This window comes from Alexandromys fortis, unplaced genomic scaffold (assembly GCF_014885135.2).
Source record: "Alexandromys fortis isolate MF-2015 unplaced genomic scaffold, M_Fortis_MF-2015_v1.1 scaffold_4, whole genome shotgun sequence".
NCBI classification, from domain to species: domain Eukaryota; kingdom Metazoa; phylum Chordata; class Mammalia; order Rodentia; family Cricetidae; genus Alexandromys; species Alexandromys fortis.
This window is the reverse complement of record NW_026067944.1, coordinates 23,380,438-23,402,466: the sequence shown is the minus strand read 5'-3', so window position 1 is coordinate 23,402,466 and position 22,029 is coordinate 23,380,438. Positions and strand designations below refer to the sequence as shown.

Sequence of the window (22,029 nt, the reverse complement as noted above, 5' to 3'; positions counted from 1 at the left end):
AGGTTTGTTTCTGTTTAAGCTCTATCGTTGATTTACAACTGTGAATTTGTTTACGCAAAAAGTATTTACTCTTTGATCTTATAGTTTCTCACCTGTGAACATAGGGGTTAAGCCACATTTTCATAATATGACACTACATTTTCAGTTGCAAATTCTATGAGGATTCTTTTTTCTGTTCCTATGCCAGTTTATTTTCTGCTGCTGCGATAAAACACTCCGACAAAGCAACTTAGGAGAGGAAGGGTTTATTTCGGCTTACAGTTCAGGAGATGATGCTGTCCACCATGGCAGGGAAGGTGTGGCCACAGGGAATGCAGCTACCCAGGAGCCAGCCTATAAAACCTCAAGATTCTCCCCCAGGGACACACTTCCTTCTGCAAGGTTCCACCAATAAAGATTCTCTAACCTTCCCAGACAGCACCACCAGCGGGGACCAAGCAGTCAATGCATGGGCCTATTGGAGACATTTTACATTTCAGCCATAAAATTCTGCCCTTGGCCCCCATGTGTTCATGGTCATCTCATGACGCAAATGCATTTAGTACAACTTGGAAAATCCCCAGAGACTTTAATAATTATACCAGTGTTTAAAGGTCTCATCTTAGAAGAGTCTTAGACTCCTCTTAGATTCAAGGTAGTCTCCTAAGTGCAACTCTCTGTAAAATTAATTTCATTCTTCTAATTTAACAATGGCACAAAGCATACATTTCCATTCCAAAATGGAGAAATGAGAACATAGGATAGATTGGCCCAAAGTAAGAGCAAAACCCAGCAAGGACACAAAAGCCCTGTATCTCCATGTGCCGTATCTAGAGCGTTAGTTTCATAGGGCTGAGGTGACTCCACCCCTACATACGTGCTTCTTGCAGTATGATCTCTGTCCAGGGCAACTTGTACTTCTGTATGAGGCCCTCCTTGGCAGGTATCCCTTGGCTCTTGCATATTCAACATCTTTAGGTCTCCATCACTCACTCCATCCTAACTTGGGCTTCATCGTCACACAATGGCCCCTGAAGGCCTTCATGTACTTATGCAACCCTGCCACACATTGCCTAGCCTCAAAGGTTAAAACCATGGGAGACGAATCCATGATCCCCTCAGTCCTGTATCTCTCATGTAGGCCCCCCTAAACCAGTACCACATGGCTAACACTCCCAAGTTCTGCTTCCAGCTAAAATAGAATATAGTCCCTTTGGAACACAGTTACAATATCCTCTGCATGCCAGAGCTAAAAATTAAAAGAAAAAACCTTTGGGCAGTGGTTTCTCAAACTTCCTAATGCTGTAACCTTTAATGTAGGTCATTATGTTGTGGTGACCCTTAACCATAAAATGTTTTCACTGCTTCTTTATAACTTTAGTTTGCTGTAGTTATAAGCCATAATGTAAATATCTGATATACAGGATGTGTGACCCCTGTGAAAATGTTGTTCAACCCCTAAAGAGGTTGCAACCCACAGGTTGAGAACCACTCCTCTAGGGTCTGACCTTCCAGGAGCAGGAAATCCCTTGTACTCTCTCCTGTTGTGAGTTGGAGCCTTTGGTGAATGAGGTCAGAACACGTTTCCTGCTGTCCCCCATGCAGAGCAGGAGACAAATCCCTTTAACTCCTTCCTAGTGCTCTTTAACTCCGCACTCGTTGTTCTTTTTCATTGTAAACATGTGTAAGTGTAATCATTCACAACAAACTGTGCAAACTGAATGTTACATTGCCTTAAAATCTCCTCTACCAGAAGAATCCGTCTATTACTTTTTAATGCAGCCTCTTGCAAATTCTCAGGACATGGGCAGAGTGTGTGCAATTCCGTAATCAAAATCACACAAAAATCCCTTGCCCCATTCCTGATGAGTCCTTGCTTCTCATGAGCTTTGCACTCTGTGTTCCTCTTAGCACTCCTATCTTCCAAGTTCCTACTAGGACAGCCCCAACTTAAGCTCTGCTTACAGCATTCAGCTCTTTTCCAGCTCAAAGTTCCAAAACTTCCATATTCCTCGAAACAAAGGCCTAAAGAACATTACTTTGCTGGGTAATTGCTTACCACAGCAATTGCCCATCTTTTGATACAAATTTGTCTTCATTTCTTTTCTGTTGCTATGGCACCCCGACATGAAAGAGGAAGGGTTTATATTGCCTTACAGTTGTAGAAAGGCTGCAGTCCATCATGGCAAGGCATGGTAGCAGACGCAGGAGGCTATACAGAAGTGAGAAGCAGAAAGAGAACAGGAAAGACAGAGTATAGAATCCCAAAGCCCTTCCACAGTAGCATACTCATGTAGCAAGGATCCACCTCCTAAAGACTCTATAGCCGTCCCAAACAGTGCCATAGTTGAGACTACCATTCGAACACATAGGCCTATGGGAAACACGTTACATTGCCACCACAGTGGCACTTCTGGCATTCGTGACACAAACAGCATAAAGAAGAGGCGACAACGTCACATGTCACTGTTCACAATACCCCGCAAATATTTCTGGGTGTGCAGACGTAGTTATACGTGCCAACCGAACAATTATAAACAAATGAAAATACATGAGCTGATTCATCAAGAACAGGAAGCTATGATGGATATTTTATGAATAAGAATGGAGAACTGCAGATCGTGAGAACCACAAACCATTTATTAATCCATCCTGCCTTACTCTTGTATTTGTCCAGAAAGTGATAAAATGGAAAGTAAGAAATACTAGTAATAAAAGAATGATAGTGCTTGTTGTAACTTGATGACATTAAATAATATACATGTGTGTATATAGTTATATATACATAATACTAAAAAATTTATAAAATTTTTAAATTTGTAATATCTCTTAAAAGATCTTTTTTAAAAATCAATACCTCCTGAAGTAGGAGATCGTATTAAGTCTTTTAAAGCACTTTCTATTTTCCATTATTCTTGGTATATTTGTTAAGGAAGTTGGTCATTTATTAAAGTAGTTAAGTGTAAATAATAAAAAGAATTCTTATTTTTATACAATCTGTGTTTAATTACTCCTTGTATATAATAAGTTGCTGTCATTTATACATTCCTGTATCAGAGGTTTTTCAAAATAATTTGTGTAAGATGGGTATGATAGGGTAGTTTTCACAGGTTAAAGTTTGAAGCAATTACAAAGAATTACCTATAAAGTGTCACCAAATTTATCTCTTTTCTTTCTCTCCCCCCCCCCATTACATTTTCAGGCTTAACAGAGCTGAATGATAGTCCAGTTCCCCTGGAACTTGAGCGCTGCAAGTCTCCCACTTCAGGTAATGGTATTTTTCAAGCTTCTGGTAATTACTATAGTATTTTTTGATACATTTTCATAATTCTTTTAAAATTAGTAGTTAATTCAGTTTCTGGAATTTGTTCATAAGTAGCTTTGTTTCCAAATATACAAAACTTTATCATCTATTGGAGTAGTAAAATTTGTGAGAAATATAAACTATAGGTGCAGAAAAAAATTATAGCATGCTTCTGGGTCACTATTCATGGCATGCTTATTTATTGATAAATTAAAATGAAGTCTAATATGGCATGAAATAAAACATCTTCAAGACAAAGTGTGAGACCACTAAGCGTTCATGTAACACCACAAGGAAAGAGACTCCTAGAGATAAATATTGAAAGCACATAAATAAATTAATAAATATCTCAGCATGGTAGGATTCTGAGTGGTTGTCTATTTTTTAAAAAATCTGATTATATGTTATCTCACAAATTTTTGAAAATTATTCTGAATTTTCTTTTCTTTTTTCTTTTCCTTCCTTCCTTCCTTCCTTCCTTCCTTCCTTCCTTCCTTCCTTCCTTCCTGTCTTTATTTGAGAAAGGGTTTCTCTGTAACTTTGGAGCCTTATCCTGGAACTCGCTCTGTAAACCAGATTGGCCTCGAACTCACAGAGATCCACCTGCCTCTGCCTCCCAGGTGATGGGATTAAATGTGTGTGTCACCACCATCTGGCAATTATGAATTTTCTATAATGATAATATAACAGCAGATAAAGTTTTGTGTATATCTTAGATAGTGGATAGATCCATTCCTACCAAATTTCAAGATCTCCTGGGTAAATTGGGAGTATGGGGACGTTGGGGGAGGGTTGAAGGGGGAAGGAGAGCAGTGATTAAAGTAGAGCTCAATAAAAATCAATTTAAAAAACCAAAGAAATTTTAAAAGAAATATAAAAATAATCAAAAGAAGAGACTGAGGTGTAGATAAATGGTAGAGTACTTACCTAGCAGGTACAAGGCCCTAGATTTGGGCCCAAGCACTATAAAAAACTTTTTTTTCTCAGAATAGCAAAAGATATCACTACTTTTTATATACATTATTTATTGTATATGGAAATGTTAGAATTTTAATAATGCTTTTTAAATCGTGTATTTGGATTTTAAATTTTTTTACATTTCTTCAAATTGTATCCTTTTCAAGTTGCTAATTCTTTTTCCTTGCTCTGCGTCCTATGTGAAGTTTTCTTTTAATAATATCTTTTCATATTCTTATTTTATTGCTTTATATGTGTACCACATATGTACAGAAGCTTGCAGAAGCCAGACAAGGGAATCAGATCTGATACTGCAAATATCAAGAAGTAGTTTGAGCAGTCATGTATATGCCGGGAGCAAAACTTCTTCCTATGCAAGAGCAGTGCTCTTAGCCACAGAGTTATCTCTCCAGCCCCATATTGATTTTATTTTGATTTTCCTAATACACCCTTCTTTTCCTATCCTCATTGACACCATTGTAATTTAAGAAATCATTGCCTCATACCTAGAGTCACATAAAAATGTTCTGGCAAATGATTTTGCATTTTAAACTTCCCTACAGTTTATTCTCCATATCACATTGCAGAATTAACTTCCTTAAAATATTACTTTGGTCATATTTTCTTATAACTAACAATCTTTCATATAGTTCAATGTCTTATAACAGATTGTTGTACCAACCAAACTTGAAATTCCCTTCCTTAATTTGAATTTGAATAATAAACATTGACTCCTTCTGCTTTGTACATTTCTATTTTACTGAAAAGCTAAATATGATTTTTAAATTTTTATTTATTTTTCTAGACAGTTTATGTTTGAAAACAAAAAAGACATCCATTTTAGTCCTCTTTTATGTAGATTATTATAATCATGCTTGCATCAACTTTCAGTATAGTTTGTGTTCCATATCACTAAATTGACCATTCCTTTAGTTTTATAGTTGTATAAAATTTAATTGGATGTATATATCACAATTTATCTAATCAGTTCAACTATCAAATACATTGAGCTTGTTACCTATCTTCTGCTACTACAGACTGATGCAGAGAGAAACCTAACCAAATTTTAAATTTGTGTAAATGTATCTAAGAGATAAATTTGTAAAATTGGGGTCTGGTGGTCAAAGATTATATGAAATGAATGAAATTTATGCCCTGGCAGTGCTGAAGCATACATGGGCAGCCCATATATGGCAGTTCTGTTGGACTTGTCCATATTGGGTTTCATGGTCTAAGTTGATGAGGACAACTGAACAGGTGTCTTCCTCAAGAGGGCACCAGAACTCATTACATGTGGTTGCTTGGAATTTAGCTCAGGACCTTTGGAAGAACAAGCAGCGCTCTTAACCGCTGAGCCATCCGTGTTTAATTTTTGTAGATATTCCCATGTTTCTGTCCTCAAGTCCTAAATAACATTCAAATAATGGTTGTGCTTTTCACTTATAACTAATGATTAATAGATTAAAGGGATATGTATATGTTACAATTTACTGTAACATGAAGGGGGCCTGCTTGTTGGGGTTTTCTGTCCCACCTGGTTCCCCACAGCCAGCAAGCCCCAAAGAAAATCACACAGAGATCTCTATAAGTTATAAAACTGATTGGCCCATTTGCTCTAGCCTCTTATTAGCTCTTGTAGCTTATATTAACCCATTGTTCTTATCTATGCTAGCTATGTGGCTCGGTACCTTTTTCAGCTGGGCAGATTACATGCTGCTTCTTCAGTAGTCTGGGCAGGAGTGGGAGGAATCAACTTCCTCCTTCCCAGAATTCTCCTGTTCTCATTGCATCATTTCTACTTCCTGTCTGGCTTTCCTGCCTATATTTCCTGCCTGGTCAATCAGCGTTTATTTAAAACATGATTGACAGAATACAGACAATTCTCCCACATCAATTTACAGTTTATGTGCTATAAGTTATATTCAAAACCTTTTTACATATATTTAAAAACAATTTTTTGTACACTGTGCAATAAGGTATCCATATTGTAGAACTTTGTCATGTATTGATACTGATTTTTTAATACAAAATCCAAATAGTTTCTCAATTTAGCTTTTAATTTTGTTCATTGTATTTCTTCTTTTGAACATTTTTATATAAAAATGATCAATATTTTATAGTTTACCTTTTTATTTTCTCTTTCTATTTATCTGTCTGTGTATATGTGTGTGTGAGAGAGAGAGAAGAGAGTTTTGTGGGTACATTGTAGCATGATTTTTAATTGGTCTTAATAATAAAAGCTCAGAGTCAACTATCTGGGTAAAAGCTGAAGGATCAGAGAAGCAGAACAGCCAGCCACTAGAGTTCTTACATCTTCCAATGCTCAGATCAAAGGGGCGATCCTGCCCTCAACTGCATCCTCAGAATGAATGCTTCTGTACTGCCTCAGACTGTTGCCTCAGATTGCACTGAGCTCCTGTCTCCTCCCTCCTTATATTCCTTTCCCTACCCAACCATATCATTCCTGTCTCCACCTCCCTAGTGCTAGGATTAAAGGCATGGGATCCCAAGTGCAATTATCACCTTTGTGTGAGCTCTGTTTCTCTTTTATACAGATTCAATCTTTTGTGGCCCAGGGTGGCCTTGATCATTCTGCTTCTGTCTCCCAAATCCTGGGATTAAAGGTGTGTGCCCCCTGATCTCTAGTGGTTTAGCTCTGCACTCTGATCTTCAGGCAAGCTTTATTTGTTAAAACACAAAATATCACCATGGTGTTAATGCATATTTGTGTACTTGCATGTTGAGGCCAGGGGGTTAGCCTCAGTGGTCTTTTCTTAGGAGCTGTGTACATTGCTCTGTGAGGCAGAGTATCTCACTGGGACCTAGGGCTCACCAATTAGCATAGACTAGCTAGCCATAGAGTAGGCCCCAGATGCCTGCTCATCTCTGCTTCTAGGATTATCAAGACAAGCCATGACATCCAGCTTTTGATATGCATTCTGGGGACCCAGGATTCTGGTCCCCATGCTAGTGGAGCAATCACTTTACAGACTGAGCCATCTCCATGCCCTTTCTCCTTTCTTCTGCACAAGGGTTAAGTAATTGTTGCGATTACTTATTCTTTGAAGTTTAAGTAACATTTCTCTTTTATAACAATTGCTTCATGTATTCTTTATTTTGCATAATTATCCTTTCTCTTTAAAGAAATTTCTCTCCATTATGGACATTTTTGATTAGCCTTAAATAATGTTTTATTTTGTTTCTTTTTAACTTTTAATTTCTGCTTTTATCTTTATTAATTACCTGTATTTTCCTTTTCCTTTATTTTTACTTTTCACCTTTTTAGGTATATACTTAAGTCTTCTGTTTTCATTATTTATTAAACATTCCTATAAGTATTCAGTGCTAAATTTCCCTTTGAATTCCACACTAAATATATCACACTTATTTTATAATAGTTATTTTATTAAAATTCATTTTGTGAAATATTCTAGTTCTTTTTCCTTTTATTGAAAATAGTTTTTTTATACAATATATCCTGAATATAGTTTCCCTTCACTCCACCTCTCAAGTTTCTACCCACCTCTCCTCCCATCTGGACCCTTTCTGTCTCTTGTTAGAAAGCAAACAGACGTCTAAGGGAGTGTAATGCAATACATTTTAATATAATACATTATAAAAGAAAAAACAAGCACAAACCATTTGAAATAGGCCAAAACAGAAGAAAATGGTACAAGAAACAGATATAGATGCAGAGACCCACTTGTACACACACTCAGGAATCCCATAAAAACACCAAACTGAAAGTCATAATATATACACAAAAGACCTATTGGGTAAAAATAATAAATAACATTTTAAAATGAAAAATATAAAATGTTTGCCAGGCAGAAGTGGCACATGCATTTAATCCCAGCACTTAGGAGGGAGAGGCAGCGAGATCTCTGAGTTCGATACCAGCCTGGTCTACCCAGCGAGTTCCAGGACAGGCTCCAAAGCTACACAGAGAAACCCTGTCTTGAAAAAATAAATTAGAGAAAGGAAAATACCAGGAGAGATATAAAACAAAGACCCTCTAAAGATGCTGTTCAGTTTATTTTCTGTTTGCCATGTACTCCTGACCATGTAGCCTAACCTTAAGAGTAGTTTTCCCAGTGAGACTCCCTGCAAGAAAATTAAATTTTCATTTGCAAATGGTTATCACTTGGAGATAGTGTCTGGGTTTGTGTCCAGAAGCAGTGGGACCCCATCTTCTGCCAACCTGTGTAAGCCCTGTACATGCTGCCTCAGTCTCTGAGTTCACATTGACACAGTCCTAATGTGCTTAGATGACCTTGTTTTCCTGGTGTCCTCCAGCCCCTCTGGCTCTTAACACTCTTCCTGCCTCTTCTTCCACAGGGTTCTCTAAGCCCTGGAGTAGGGATTTGATAGAGACATCATGTTTTAAGCCAAGTATTCCATTGTTTTCTCCATCTATTGCAATTGAGTGCTTTACTAGGTATAAGTCTGGACTATCATCTGTTGTCTCTTAGAGTAGTTTGTAGAACATCTGTCCAGAGCCTTCTACATTTTAGAGTCTCATTTGGGAAGTCGGGTGTTATTTGAGTACAACTGTCTTCATATGTGACTTTTCCTTTTCCTTTGCAGCTTGTAATATTCTTTCTTTGTCTTGTATGTTTAGTGTTTTGATTGTGGCTGGGGAATTTCTCTTCTGGTATTCTGTAAGCTTATACCTTGATAAGCATCTCCTTCTTTAGATTAGGGAAATTTTCTTCTATGATCTTGTTAAAAATATTTCCTGTGCCTTTGACCTGGGTTTCTTCTCCTTCCTCTTTACTTAACATTTTCTTTGATTGGGCTATCCATCTCTTCTATCATGTCTTCCATATCTGAAATTCTCTCTTCAATCTCTTGTATTCTGTTGGTGAGGCTTGTCTCTAAGGTTCCTGTTCACATTCCTAAATCTTTCATTTCCAGATCTCCCTCACTTTGTTTTTCTTTATTGAGTGTCTCTCTCTTTCTCTCTCTCTCTCTCTCTCCCTCTCCCTCTCCCTCTCCCTCTCCCCCCCCCTTTCAGGCAGGTCTTGAACTGTTTTATTAATTTCCTCCCACAGTTTGTGTTTTCTTAGATTTGTTTAATTGATTTATTCATTTCCTCTTTAAGGACATCTATCATACTTACAAAGGCTGTTTTAAGGTCTTTGTCGTGTCTTCAGGTATGCTCTAATACTCAGGGCCTGCTGTGCTGGGTTTGTTGTGCTTTAGTAGAAACATGTTGTCCTGGCTATTACTGATTGTGTTTTTACACTGGCATATAAGCATCTGAGTTTGGGGAAATTGTAATTCTGGGTGCTGATATCTGGTTTTGTCTTTGTGGGGTAGGTGTTTTGTTCCTTAGTTTCTGTTGCCCTCTCTGGTTCTTAGGAGAGTGTTATATTTGTGTGTAGCCTGGTAGAAAATTCTTCCAGGATCCTGCTAGGTGTAGTCACTGAGGGTTCTAGGTAAAAGCTATTTCTAGGTATTGGGATCCTACACTTAGGAATGGGGTTGAGCTAGGAGAGGAACTGAGGGAGTCCAAAGAAGGGAAGAGAGCAGGGTTTTCCACCTGGATCTGCTTAGTCCCCTAGAAATGGGCACAGAAATTGGAGAGAGACGCCACAGCGGGTGATCTGCTACAGAGCTGGGGATGAGTTTGGAGAGTTGGGTTTGGAAGAACAGAGAGAGAGGTGAATGATCTGCTACCTACCTTCTTAGCCAGCAGGAGGGGCCTGTGGGTTCTCAGGGGATACCTGCTGGGGTTGGAGGCTAGGATAAAGCAATGAGTCTGGGGACAGAAGTTGAAGGGAAGAGCTGTGTGATTTACCAGAGATGGGGGCAGAGAAGAGGGGGAGCTCTCCTAAAGGGCTGAGGATGAGACTTGGGCATTGGACTTGGAAGAGAAGAGAAGGAGGTAAAAATCTTAGGTTAACCTACCTGCTTCCCTGAATGGAGTGGGAATTTTTCCTTTTCCTTTTTCTTTTGTTTTTGACCCAAGTTACTCTAAGTGAATTCATAGCATTCAGTAGTAGTAGTGTTACTATATTTCTTGTGTTGCCATTTATATTCTGCTTACTTGACCTGCCAAGAACTGAAAATCAGTAAATTAAAATATTGTATAGCAATATATTTGTTGCTTTTCCTTCTATCTGCTATGTTTTTATTGCTCAGGGTATTTTTTACTTATTATATCATTTTTATATGTTGATATTTGTAAAGCATATCTATCCATTTAAAGTATAACTTTTACCAGTCAGTATTTTTTTTACTTTACATGTTATGTTTTTTCCACAAGTTTTACCTATATTATCAATACCATAACTCAAGCTTTTCTAATTTTAATTTGAGAATAACTTAACCCTAACTCTTTGGTTAAACATTTTTAGATTATAGTACATAAGCTTCAGTGTTTACACATCTTAAAATATCAGCCAGACTTATTTAACAAGTAAATATAAACATGTAAAACTCCCAATTGAAAACATAATGTGTATAACTCTATTTCTGATCTCAACAGCCCTACTGTTCTCCTAGCTCCGTGTATTATCACTTGTATGTGTTTACTACCATAAAGCAAAATTGTGAGGTTTCGTTATAAATAAAATCTTATGCTGTTTACTTTTCTTGTTTATCTCTCCTCTCTTCCCTCCTTCCCTCTGTGTGTGTATCCTATCCATCTCTGTTACAACATGATAGTTTTGCTATGTAATAGCTCATTATATGACTATGCCTCAATGTAGCATAATGTTTGGTGGTTTGGGGCTTTTATAAATGAGCTGATATGACTATATTCTACATTTTTAATGAAATATCTACTAATTTCTGTTGCATATGTATCTAGAAGTAGAACTGGGGGAATGTCAATTATGCAAATGTGCAGATTTAGTAAAAGAGTTTTTTAAAGTAGTGATACCAATTTATTTCCACTTAAAGTTCTCAAAAGGTCCATTCTTTCATATACTTCCTGATATTCAACTTTATGGCAATTAATTTTAAAATTATTGTTGTTTTGAAGTGCATGTAGTCTTTTCTCACTGTAGGGTTAAATTAGATTGCACATCTCTAATGTCTGATGACTTTGACGAGTTCTAAATGTACTTACTATTAATCTTCCTTTTTAGGATATTTAATTCTTTTCCTCATTGCGATTAGGTCACTAACTTTTTCGTATTAATTTATTATTGATTGCATGTATGTGAGGGGGTGCTGGACTGAAGTCTTTTGCTGCATGCATATAGTATAGAATATCTTGTTCTTCTCTGTAGCTTTCTCTTTACTTTCTTTTTTTATTGGTTTCTGTTGAACTCTGCATTTTTCTCTGCTCCCCTCCATGATTCTCCCTTCCCCTCCAACTCTCCCCCAAGTTTCCCATGCTCCCAATTTACTCAGGAAATCTTGTCTTTTTCTACTTCCCATGTAGATTAGATCTATGTATGTCTCTTTTAGGGTCCTCATTGTTGTCTAAGTTCTCTAGGATTGTGATTTGTGGGCTGTTTTTTTTTTTTTTTTTTTTTTTATGTTTAAAAAACACAAGAGTGAGTATGTGCTAATTATCTTTTTATGTCTGGGTTACCTCACTCAAAATGATGTTTTCTAGCTCCATCCATTTGCCTGCGAAATTCAAGATATTATTTTTTTCGGTTGTGTAGTACTCTATTGTGTAAATGTACCACATTTTCCTTATCCATTCTTTGGTCCAGGGTCATTTAGGTTGTTTCCAGGTTCTGGCTATGACAAACAATGCTGCTATGAACATAGTTGAGCACATGTCCTTGTGGCACGATTGAAAGTCAGTGCTAGTTCTAATGTAGTTCAATTTGACAATGCTTTATTTTATTTGAGTACTTTATGAGGTTTTGTTTAAAGAAAATCTTTGCCCATTCCATGATCATGAAATAACTTTTGACACTATCATCTAGAATTTTATTGTTTTATATTTCATATTAACTTTCATTTGGAATTTGTTCTGTATCTAATATGAGGAAAGAGCTGTTTAGCTATCCAATGGATAAGTGAGATTTGTTTGGAAACTGCCCTTTCCTTCACTACAGGAAAGTGGAGATTTGGCTGTGATTCAGTGGACTTTACCTGTGTTCATGTGTGTGCATGTGTGTATAGGTTATATCTTCCATCCTAAATATAATTTATACCACTTTTTCAGACCACACTGTTTTAATTAATATTGCTTCATAAATATTGTTGACAGTGTAGTTTTTCTAAATTTTTTGGCCTTTTTCAAGATTATTTTATATATTCTAGTTTTTGTAACTTTTAGAAATAATTTATTACAGCATAAACATGTTTACATCGTTATTACAATTTCACTAGTTATAGATCAATCAGGTATAATTCACATGCTTAAAAATATTGAATTTCCCCTTTGTGCGTGGGTTCTTTATCTCAGTAGTGATTTTTAATTTTTGCTGTATAAGTATTGTTCATCTTTAATTAGATTTCTTTTGTATTTGATATTTCAATTATTATAAATGTCATTTAATTTTCTAGGTATTTTTGTATAAAGTACAAAAACAACAATTAATATTTACAAATTGCACTTGTTTCCAGCAACTTGTTAAATTTACAAATTCTAATTTTATAAATTCTTTCGGATTATCTGCATATTTAATTATATTCCCAGTGTTAATGGCATTTCTATTTCTAAAAAAAACAAAGTCTTCTAAAAAATGTTGTTTAAGTCCTCCCTATAGCTATGATGCATAATAGATGTGATGTTAGTAGCTTCTTTGTTTCTGATCTCAGGGATAAGGGCTTAAAATGTTTATAATTATGAGAAAATTGCTGAAAGGTTTAGGGTGTGAGCATCCTACCTGTATCCCTCTTCCTATGTGTTTATTGTTTTATGAGAGATAGGACACCTCTGGAAACTCCGCTGCACTGCTGTTCTTAGGGTAACCTAGAGGGGCTTGTATGCAATCAAGTAGATTACTTCAAACCAGGACAATTTTGACTACCTCCATATTTGTTTATTGTAGGTAAAATTATCTATTATGAATTAATTTATCACTTTAGTACTAATAATGACAATTGAGTGCATCTTCCTAAATGGGATAGATACAGTATTTTCTCTATGAAAAAAATTTTAGATTTTTTTTTCAGTAGTATTCCCCACAAACAATATCATTGGAGAGTCTTAGACCACCACCCCTCGTTAAATCCTCTAAAACTGGTGAAAATATTCAATGTTAGTCGATTGGAATAAGATAAACTAGAACTAAGGAAAATAGTATTTATATAGTTTTTCTTTTTTCTCAAAATCTCTTAGCCCTTAATAAGCTACAAATAACAGAGATAAAGGATCAGACTGTGAAGTATTTCCTTGAGGTAGCAAAAGAGAATAGGATGGAGACTGGGAGTTATAGAATCGCAAGTCAACTGGAATCTCATATTCTCATTATTTAAGATAATATAAGGTTTTAATATTACTAGTTCATTTACTAAACAATTTAATGACTATTTTCAGTTTCCATGGATAGACATTAGGCTATCCACTGAAGAAAAGATAAGAACAGAAAGTAAACATACTTCATCACAAGTAGAACTAGAGTCCATGTATTATTTTAATAATGTTAAATTTTAATGCTTTTTTAAAGCTATGAAATGCTTTTCACTCAGCAGATGATGTTGTGTAATGTTTCCTGTATAAGTTCATCTCCCAAGAGAGTTGGGTAGGTCCTAGTATTCAATTCTACCCCCTACCCCACTTTTGGGACACAGAGTTGGAAGCTCATTAACCCTTTAATTTTAGGGTTGTATCTTCTCTTGACTATGGACCCTTTTTCAAATCCTGTGCCCAGGAGAGCATCCTCTTCTATCCCCATCAGGTCCCAAGACTCCTTCTATTTCTATTATTATCATCAAACTTATAATTTCTATTTTCCATAGTTTACAAAAAACTTAATATGTAACCAAGTCCACTGAAAACTAGGTTGACAGATATTTATCTTATTAAACTTTATTAAATTATCATAATAGGGGTGTCATAAAATAGTCAAAAAAATGGATGGGCCAACTCAGTCTTTTCTCGGGTTTGGACTTGATCTAGATTCAGTAGCCCAGTTTTAGTACTACATGCACACACACAGTCCAGCCCAGGAGAGCACACAGACCTCCCGTGTAGTCGTTAGGAAACTGACCTTTAAGATATATCTTAGTTCACTAGAGCTGAGAAATCATATGCCAATAGTCTTGTATTCCCTTCCCTTAGGACTTGCCACCAGAACTCCTGAGGCAGCACCAGGCTTTTATAGGAATGAAATGCCAGCTGGGAGACAGAGGAATCAAGTACACCACTTGCCAGGTGAAGGTGAAAATCTTTTCTGTGAATAAATAAAAGACTTGTTTCTTCCCAGTTTCCTTCCCAGTTTAAGACTTGCTTTTCATTTGTTGTGCTGAAAACACAGGTCAAAACATGGCAAATAAAAACATGTTGCTAGAAGCATTTATTCAAACCAGAGACGTTTATGTCACAGTATAAAAGTAGGGATTCCTAAGGCTTTTGTCTTGATCTTGAAATGTTCCACAGAATTTTTTTTAAACAAAATACGGCTGAATAACCTCATGAAACCTGTAAGAAAGTAGAACAGGACAACCAGGAAATTCAGAGGAAATTTAAATGTCCCCCCAACAAGTGAGATTTTATTATAGAATCACCATGAGCCTTTCTAAGCCAATGAATTGATTTCTGTACCCAGTACAACTACTGGTGATCCCAACAACTCTATCAAAGTGTTGCTACTTTGGAACATTTTCTTGAAGAATTGTCCTTCACAGGTTTGATCAACCCAATCCTTTGCAGGGGCCTCAAAACCCAAAACTGCTCCCTGATACCCAAACCAACTTAACAGTCTGTCTACCCTTCTTAAGTTAGTCATTAAAAAGTGGATATGGCCAGATTTGTAACTTTAAAGAGTTATTCATCTTATGGATCTCAAGTAGCCAGGGAAGACAAAAGCACTTGTTAAAGCTTTATAGACAGTAGCTTCTATATAATCTTCTGGTAAGCAAGTTAAAGCTCAGAGTATTTCAATGGAAAGAAGTAAAATTTCAATTATTTATATTTGGTTTGAAAACCAAAGCTATCTCCCCACCACCATCATTCATTCATTAAATGAGAAAAAAATGACATTTACAAAATAATCACTATTAAAATTATATGGCTGAGCTACGAGGAAGAAGTAACTGAGTTATGAAGAGACTATTTAGCAAAAACATTAAAAAAGAACTTGATAAATATACCTTTCTTGAAATAGCAGAAGAAAATAGTTCACTACTTAAGTTCTGGGAAAAGACTATTTTGAAAATTACTTTATTGTTGTAGTTCATATAATTAATGTAATAAACTAGTTTGTTAAAAACTGTAATTTTTCTTTTATAGTACTTGAGCACAAATAAGGTACTTTTGTCCTGATTGTTTGATTTGATTTTTACAGCAACCCTATAAGGTTGCTGAGAAGAAACGTTCTTTAACTCACTCCAGGATGCCTTGTGAGCAACAACTTGGCGCAAGCCTAGATCGACAAGCCTCACAGGCTTCTGAGTACTTGATCTAGATTAAATGGTAACAAATCATTTGGCCTCCTATTGTAAAAGGTTTAAAAAACAGATTGAAAACTGAGGTATTTCTGGGAATTTATAATTTGAAATATATATTAAATTAATCAGAAATGAAGTTTAATACTCAGTGAAGAAGTATATGAAATTAAGTCATTCATTAACTAATATTATCTAAATAGAAATATAAAGTATAAGATCGATGGCAATACATATTTTTGTGCTAAGGCAAATTCTCATGACAGTAACTCTCTTCCCACTGTATCTTAGCCTCTCTAAAGGGTAGGAGGGCAGTTATGGCAATACAGTTGAAGAAAGCAGGTCTTTCATGGCATGGTGACCCGAAATGCTTCTTTTTAACTTTTCCCATATACATATCTGGTGTGTCGGTCCTCTCAGTTTGTGGATTAGGACAAGGGAAATTCAATTGTCATACTGAACCAGTCAATTAATCAATAAATATGTAAGTACACAGATAAACATCATAAACATTTTCATCAAGTCAACTTTTATTTTAAATTAATGTGAGGTCTCTGTTTCCTAGAAGATGTCTAGACCCTTTAGGTAGTGCTTTCTATGTCAAGAAGACTGTGTATGATGCTCAGTTTAAAGGGTATGACTTTGAAATCAGAAAAATGTAACCTTATCCAGGCACTTTCTATCACTGCATTACTTAATATCTTAGCTTTAAATGTTTATCCGTGTTAGAATGTAGGTTTGCCACAGTATATATCAGGCTTCTATACAAATATCTATGGTCTAAGGAGAGTAAGTTAGTTGCTCTTGATCATTCTAGGCTTGCAAATGCTCATTATGGCTTAGCTATAACAAGTTCAAAATCTTTCACTAGAAATCAAAAAATAAATCTAGTTCAAGAAACATCTGAGCAGCAGGCCTGAATTGGAAACTTCTAATCTCTCTCTTTATAGTATATATTATCTTTAAAGCCATGGTAGCCATTAACACTTTGATTTAGAGTTTAACCTGTTTATACATTGTTGATTCAGCTAGTGAAAGGAAGATGTGGCTGAGATTTATTTGAAGTCATTACATATGATGAACCACACTGCACCATCCACTGACTTTAAACTGAATGAAGAATTAGAAAAAGGATATTATATGTGGTCAAAAGTCATGCTATTATAAACACACACAACGACAACTAAACAAAACTATACTTTAATGTCTAAAATTCTGTTTATATTTAAGGGCTGAGTACATTAACTCATTCTGGCATAAATTATGATAAGCTCAAATTGATTGCTTTGCCTTGTCACTAAACTTAAACCTAAATTTAGGAAGCATGAATAATAATAGCTTTACAAAAGTTTATAATCTGCTGACATGACCTTTAAACCTCAATTTATAAATGTATTTTGTTATAGGCAAGTCCTTTTACTTATTTATTGTTCTCGCATAATGATTCTACTTAAAAAAAACTTTAGGTAAATCAGCCAGAACATAGCCCAGTTGACAGAATGCTTGCATGGCATGCATGAAGCCCCGAGCCCAATCCCCAGCACAGCGCAGACTAGGTGTGGTGGTGCAGTACCTGCCATGACAGCACTCAGGAAGCACAACAGGAGGGATCCCAAAAGTAAGCTCATCCTCAGCTATGGAGGCCAGCAGGACTATATGAGAAGCTATCTCAAATGAAATAAAAATGGAACCCAAGTCAATAGATAGGGTTTAGTAAGTGTGGACTGAGTAAATTGTGGGGATGCTTTCCTTGGCATTTTATTTCTCTTATGTCAGGTGTATTGAGGTATAATCAACATAGAATAAAATTTAACTGTGTAGTGTGTAATTCTTTGAGTTTTCTTGCCTTTGTTTTTATTTTTAAAAAATATGCCACAGCACAATAAGAATAGCAATAAATTCCTGATAATTTGCTCAGAGCCAAATAGGGCTAGGGTCATAAGAAATCAAACAGAGCTGGTGCTATAGCACAGAAGTAACAGGTTGAACTCTTACCTAGCGTGCATGAGGCCAGGTTTAATTCCTGGGAGAGAGGGAGGAATAGGAGATCAAACTGTTAGTTGAAACAATATTTCCTGACCCACCTAAATTAGCTATCATATTTTTCTGTGTGATTTTCTATAAACCAGTTGAGCAGTTCTTCCAAAATGAATTTGTTCTGTGTGAGGTTGCGCAATAAGAACAATGTGACCTAGTACATTTAATAGAGAATAAGTCATCATGGGCCAAGTGTGTGATGTTACTCTTAAAAAGACATTGGTGCCTTAGAACATACTAGCCTGTTATACCTGACAAAAAGAAGAAAAAACAAAATCATATACTTCTAAATACTCACAACAGAAATACAATGCCCTCATTATTAATGAAACATTGTGAGATGAAAATTTTAATCAAGAAAGAGCTGTAGCTAACTTGGGAGACAGCCTCCCAGTCAACAGCAGGGTATTTAAGAAAACCCACAAAGGCGGCAAGGGTTTCTTAGGAAAAATTTTTCCTCTTTCTTTGGGCTAGACTTTTTGATCTGAGGGGAAAAATAAGGAAACACAGATGCTTTCTGGTGGTAAATTTGCCTTTACATTTTGTGAAACTTTCTCTCTGAAAAATCTCTCTTGCTCTTTTCTCATTACTCTCCTCGGCAGCTTCTTCTACACCACCACCTCTCTCGCCGCTGCCGCTCCTTCCTTCATCTCTGCTCCTCCTCTCACTGCACCGTGGCTGCTGCTCTTCCTCTCACAACCAAACTCTGAACAATTATAAGTTACATTTTCAGGGCCCAACCCAATGTCGTAACACATAAGTCAAGTAGTTTCCCTTAGGCTAGGGAGGTTGTAGAACTGGCCAGGGAGTAATGTTTAGCCATGCATGTAGCTCAAATAGTTAGGGTTCCCAGACAGAAAAATGACGTTGGAATTCAAGACTTAACAATTAATTAGCTGGACCCTGAGTTTGGGGGGTATGTGCAGAAAGGTCCATGCTTGCAGGGAGTTGTGTCTAAAATTGCTTCAAGTCCTGACATTGAATCAGCAAAAATACCTGTGAAAATGACCTCGTGTATTTGTCCCTACGAGCAACCAGATATTCATCTCCAGGGGCAACCAGCATGCTCTGAATTTGTTCTGAGGTCTAAAATTAACTATCTGTACAAAAGACTGTCTTTGTGACTGAGATTCCTATGTCAGTCTGAGTAATGTAAAATATCCTAATATTTCTATTCATCAAAATTTTACAGTTAAGCAGAAATCATCTTCCTGACCATCCTCAGCTATATGTGCACCCCTTAGATGGAATATTTTCATGAGAAAAACACACAGCAGTGGGAAAACACCCAAAGTTGTTCTTAGGGAAGAAATGAAGTGGCTCATGAAATTACAGATGGAGGCAACCAGTTTTCAGAGACAGTGGTCTTGTAAGCCTTGCTAAACAGGATTATCTCCATCAGATAATTATTTGTCTGGTGGGTCAATACCTGAATTATCAATTGCCATATGCTGTATATTCCCACACCTCCTGCAAAGAGCCAAAAATATTAACTTGAAAAAGATCTAATTATAATCAATTTTAAGATCTAGTGAAGTTGAAGTTGACATCTACACACACACACACACACACACACACACACACAGTCCTCTTCTGTGCTAGTCTACCAGGTAGTAAGAAGATTCAACTCCATTTTCTATCTTTAACTAATGTTATGAAATAAAAATCGAATGTATATTTTAGATTAATCAGCAATAAAAAGGGAAAAATTTAAAGAGCTTCGTGAATTTAGTCCATATTTCATAAGTTACCTTTTATTCTAACCGAATCTACTCTGCTTTGCCATTTACCAGCTGTCTCAGTTTACCCCTCTTGAGTAAATGACTCCTGCTCTCATATGACAGATCTGAAAATGCTTGGGAAAGACTCGCTGCCACTTTAGCACTGTGAATAGCACTCTAAATATACTTCTTAATATTGTTGGCCTCTTATTCTCTGACACTTAGATGTGTTCACCTACTCTGCTCAGCCTTCATTAGCGCAATCTGAGATACAACCCCAGACAGGGGAATAGTAGTTTATTCACAGAAAAGCTGAAGAATTTTGAAGGCATAAGAGGCCTGTTATTAGCATCACTATTAGGGAAGTTCTTCATCAATCCCTCATCCAGGCACTCTTCCCCTCCCCAAGTAGCACAATTGAGGACAAGATTTGTGAGAATAGTCCTAGTTTTCTGGGGAAGTAGTCTACAGAGGGCCAGGAAGGTGGGTGGTAAGCTGGATACAAACTGAGATTTCCAAACACTAGAGAAGATCTGAAAGCCAAAGTTAAATTCTAGAATATTAGCGATGAGGGAAACATAAGAAGAATGGTAGGGGATGTGGCTTAGTTAGCAGAGTGCTTGCCAAGAATGCATGGAGACTTGGTACCGTCCCCAGCGCCATATAAACTAAGTATGTGATACAATTCTATAATCCTAACACTTGGGTGCTGGAGACAACAGAATCATAATCTCAAAGACACCCTCAAATGCTTAATGAGTTTGAAGCCAGTTTAAACTTCATGAAGAAACCCTGCCTATAGGAAAAGCAACAACAGCAGCAAAGAGTAGTAGGGAATATTAATCTAATACTGTAATAATTTCCCTGCTGTATTATCCTAGACTTTTTAAACCTGGCAGGGATTGTAGACCTTTTTTAAAAAAAAAAATCAATGTAATCTTTGAGAGAAACAGAGACAGAGAGGGAAGGAGGGAGGGAAGGAGGGTGGATGTAGATATGTTAAAAATTCTATTTTTAAAAAAGATAGAAACAATTTAAAAATTAAGAAATCCTTTTCAGTCTGTCTGAGTTATGAAATAACTCTTCTGAAGTACCATTATGTGGTCAATTTGAATGTATTAATAATAAACTCAAAGTAGCCAATAATATGTGGGATCACATTAAGGACAGAAATGAAAGTACTGCCCTTTGGAACCATTTAACCAAGATCAAGCCCAGATTTGAAACCTCTGCTTTACTTTCCCTGTGTCTTTCATCCTCTTGTCTATCTCTTGTAGGAGTCTGAATCTGTGCCTGTCTCTCATGTGTGCCTGTGTGTGTTTATCTCTGTCTGCCTGTGTCTATGTCTCTAGCAAAAAGCTTTGTTCTCTCATTCATTGAACCACACAAAAAGCATCACACAAATAAGAAATGAAGGAGACTTTACAGATACCTTTAACAGAATTTTGCAAGGGGTTAAGTCACGGGCTCCAGCTGACCCAGATACTAAACAGTACAAAAGGATCATTGTGTTTCAAACAATGTCTTTGTTACTTCCATCACTGATGGTGAATATTCATTTTCTACGACTGCCTTCAATCTATATTAGATGTTTTAAGCAAATGATTATCATAAAACCACATGTATACTCTGAATTATCATAAAAACCACATACTCTGGGTCAGGGCATGGAAGAACGCAGAATTTAGGATTACAGCTATCTATTAGCTTAGGACGTAGAAGCTGATTACATGAGAAATCCAAAGCAAGTGGGATTGGTTGTTAAATTGCTCGCTAAAAGGCAGGTTAAACGGTCAGTATATAGTTGGGTAGCAATCTTAAGTGCTAAGTGATGTTAAGGTATATTATTAATTTTGGATATAAAGTCCTGTGAAAGTTCCAGTTATTGGAATGTGCAAAATATTTTCATAATACTATATCGCCAGACCATTATTATGTGGGTTGTTTTGTTTGTTTTGCTTAACAACATCTTCTGTTTGTGCTGAGTGTAATATCACATTATTAAAATCTGATTTTAATTCTTGTCAGTCTTTATAGACTGATGTGCAAATGTATTTTTGCAGAGACAAAAGCATGCTGCTTTTATCAGAGTTTATGTTTGCTTTTATGTAATGTAGCATGGCTTATTATAGCCAACAGTCTATAGCACTGGGTCAAATCATAAAATAGAGACTTGTGTAACTTATGAAGCATGAGCAGCTCTTACATCTTTAGATTGTTGAAGTAAAATAAAAGGAAGGTAGTATTTCAGAACACAAGGTAAAAAAACATATTTAAGGGCCAGGAAAATGACTCAGTGAGTAAAGATGATTGCTGCCAAACATGATGATCTGATAAACTCCCATTATGCATAACAATGCTAAAAGTAAGGACTGAACAACACTAGTAGTTTTTGAATCAAAAGAAGAAAATTCTCTTGTGTGTGAAATAATCAAAGTACTGTCCATGGTAGATGAAATAACACTGAGACTGTTAGCTATTTTAAACTAAGTTATCTTTAAAAAG

The 22,029-nt window shown here is 36.2% G+C and overlaps 1 protein-coding gene across 1 annotated transcript in view; it reads left to right on the top strand.

The window, feature by feature from the left end:
• The window catches only part of Stxbp5l (syntaxin binding protein 5L), a 208,717-nt gene that overhangs the window by 150,899 nt on the left and 35,789 nt on the right, over positions 1-22,029 (top strand). Inside the window, exon 20 of the mRNA XM_050148905.1 lies at positions 3,182-3,247. Within this exon, the coding sequence (XP_050004862.1) occupies positions 3,182-3,247 (66 nt within the window). The remainder of the gene's footprint in view (positions 1-3,181; positions 3,248-22,029) is intronic.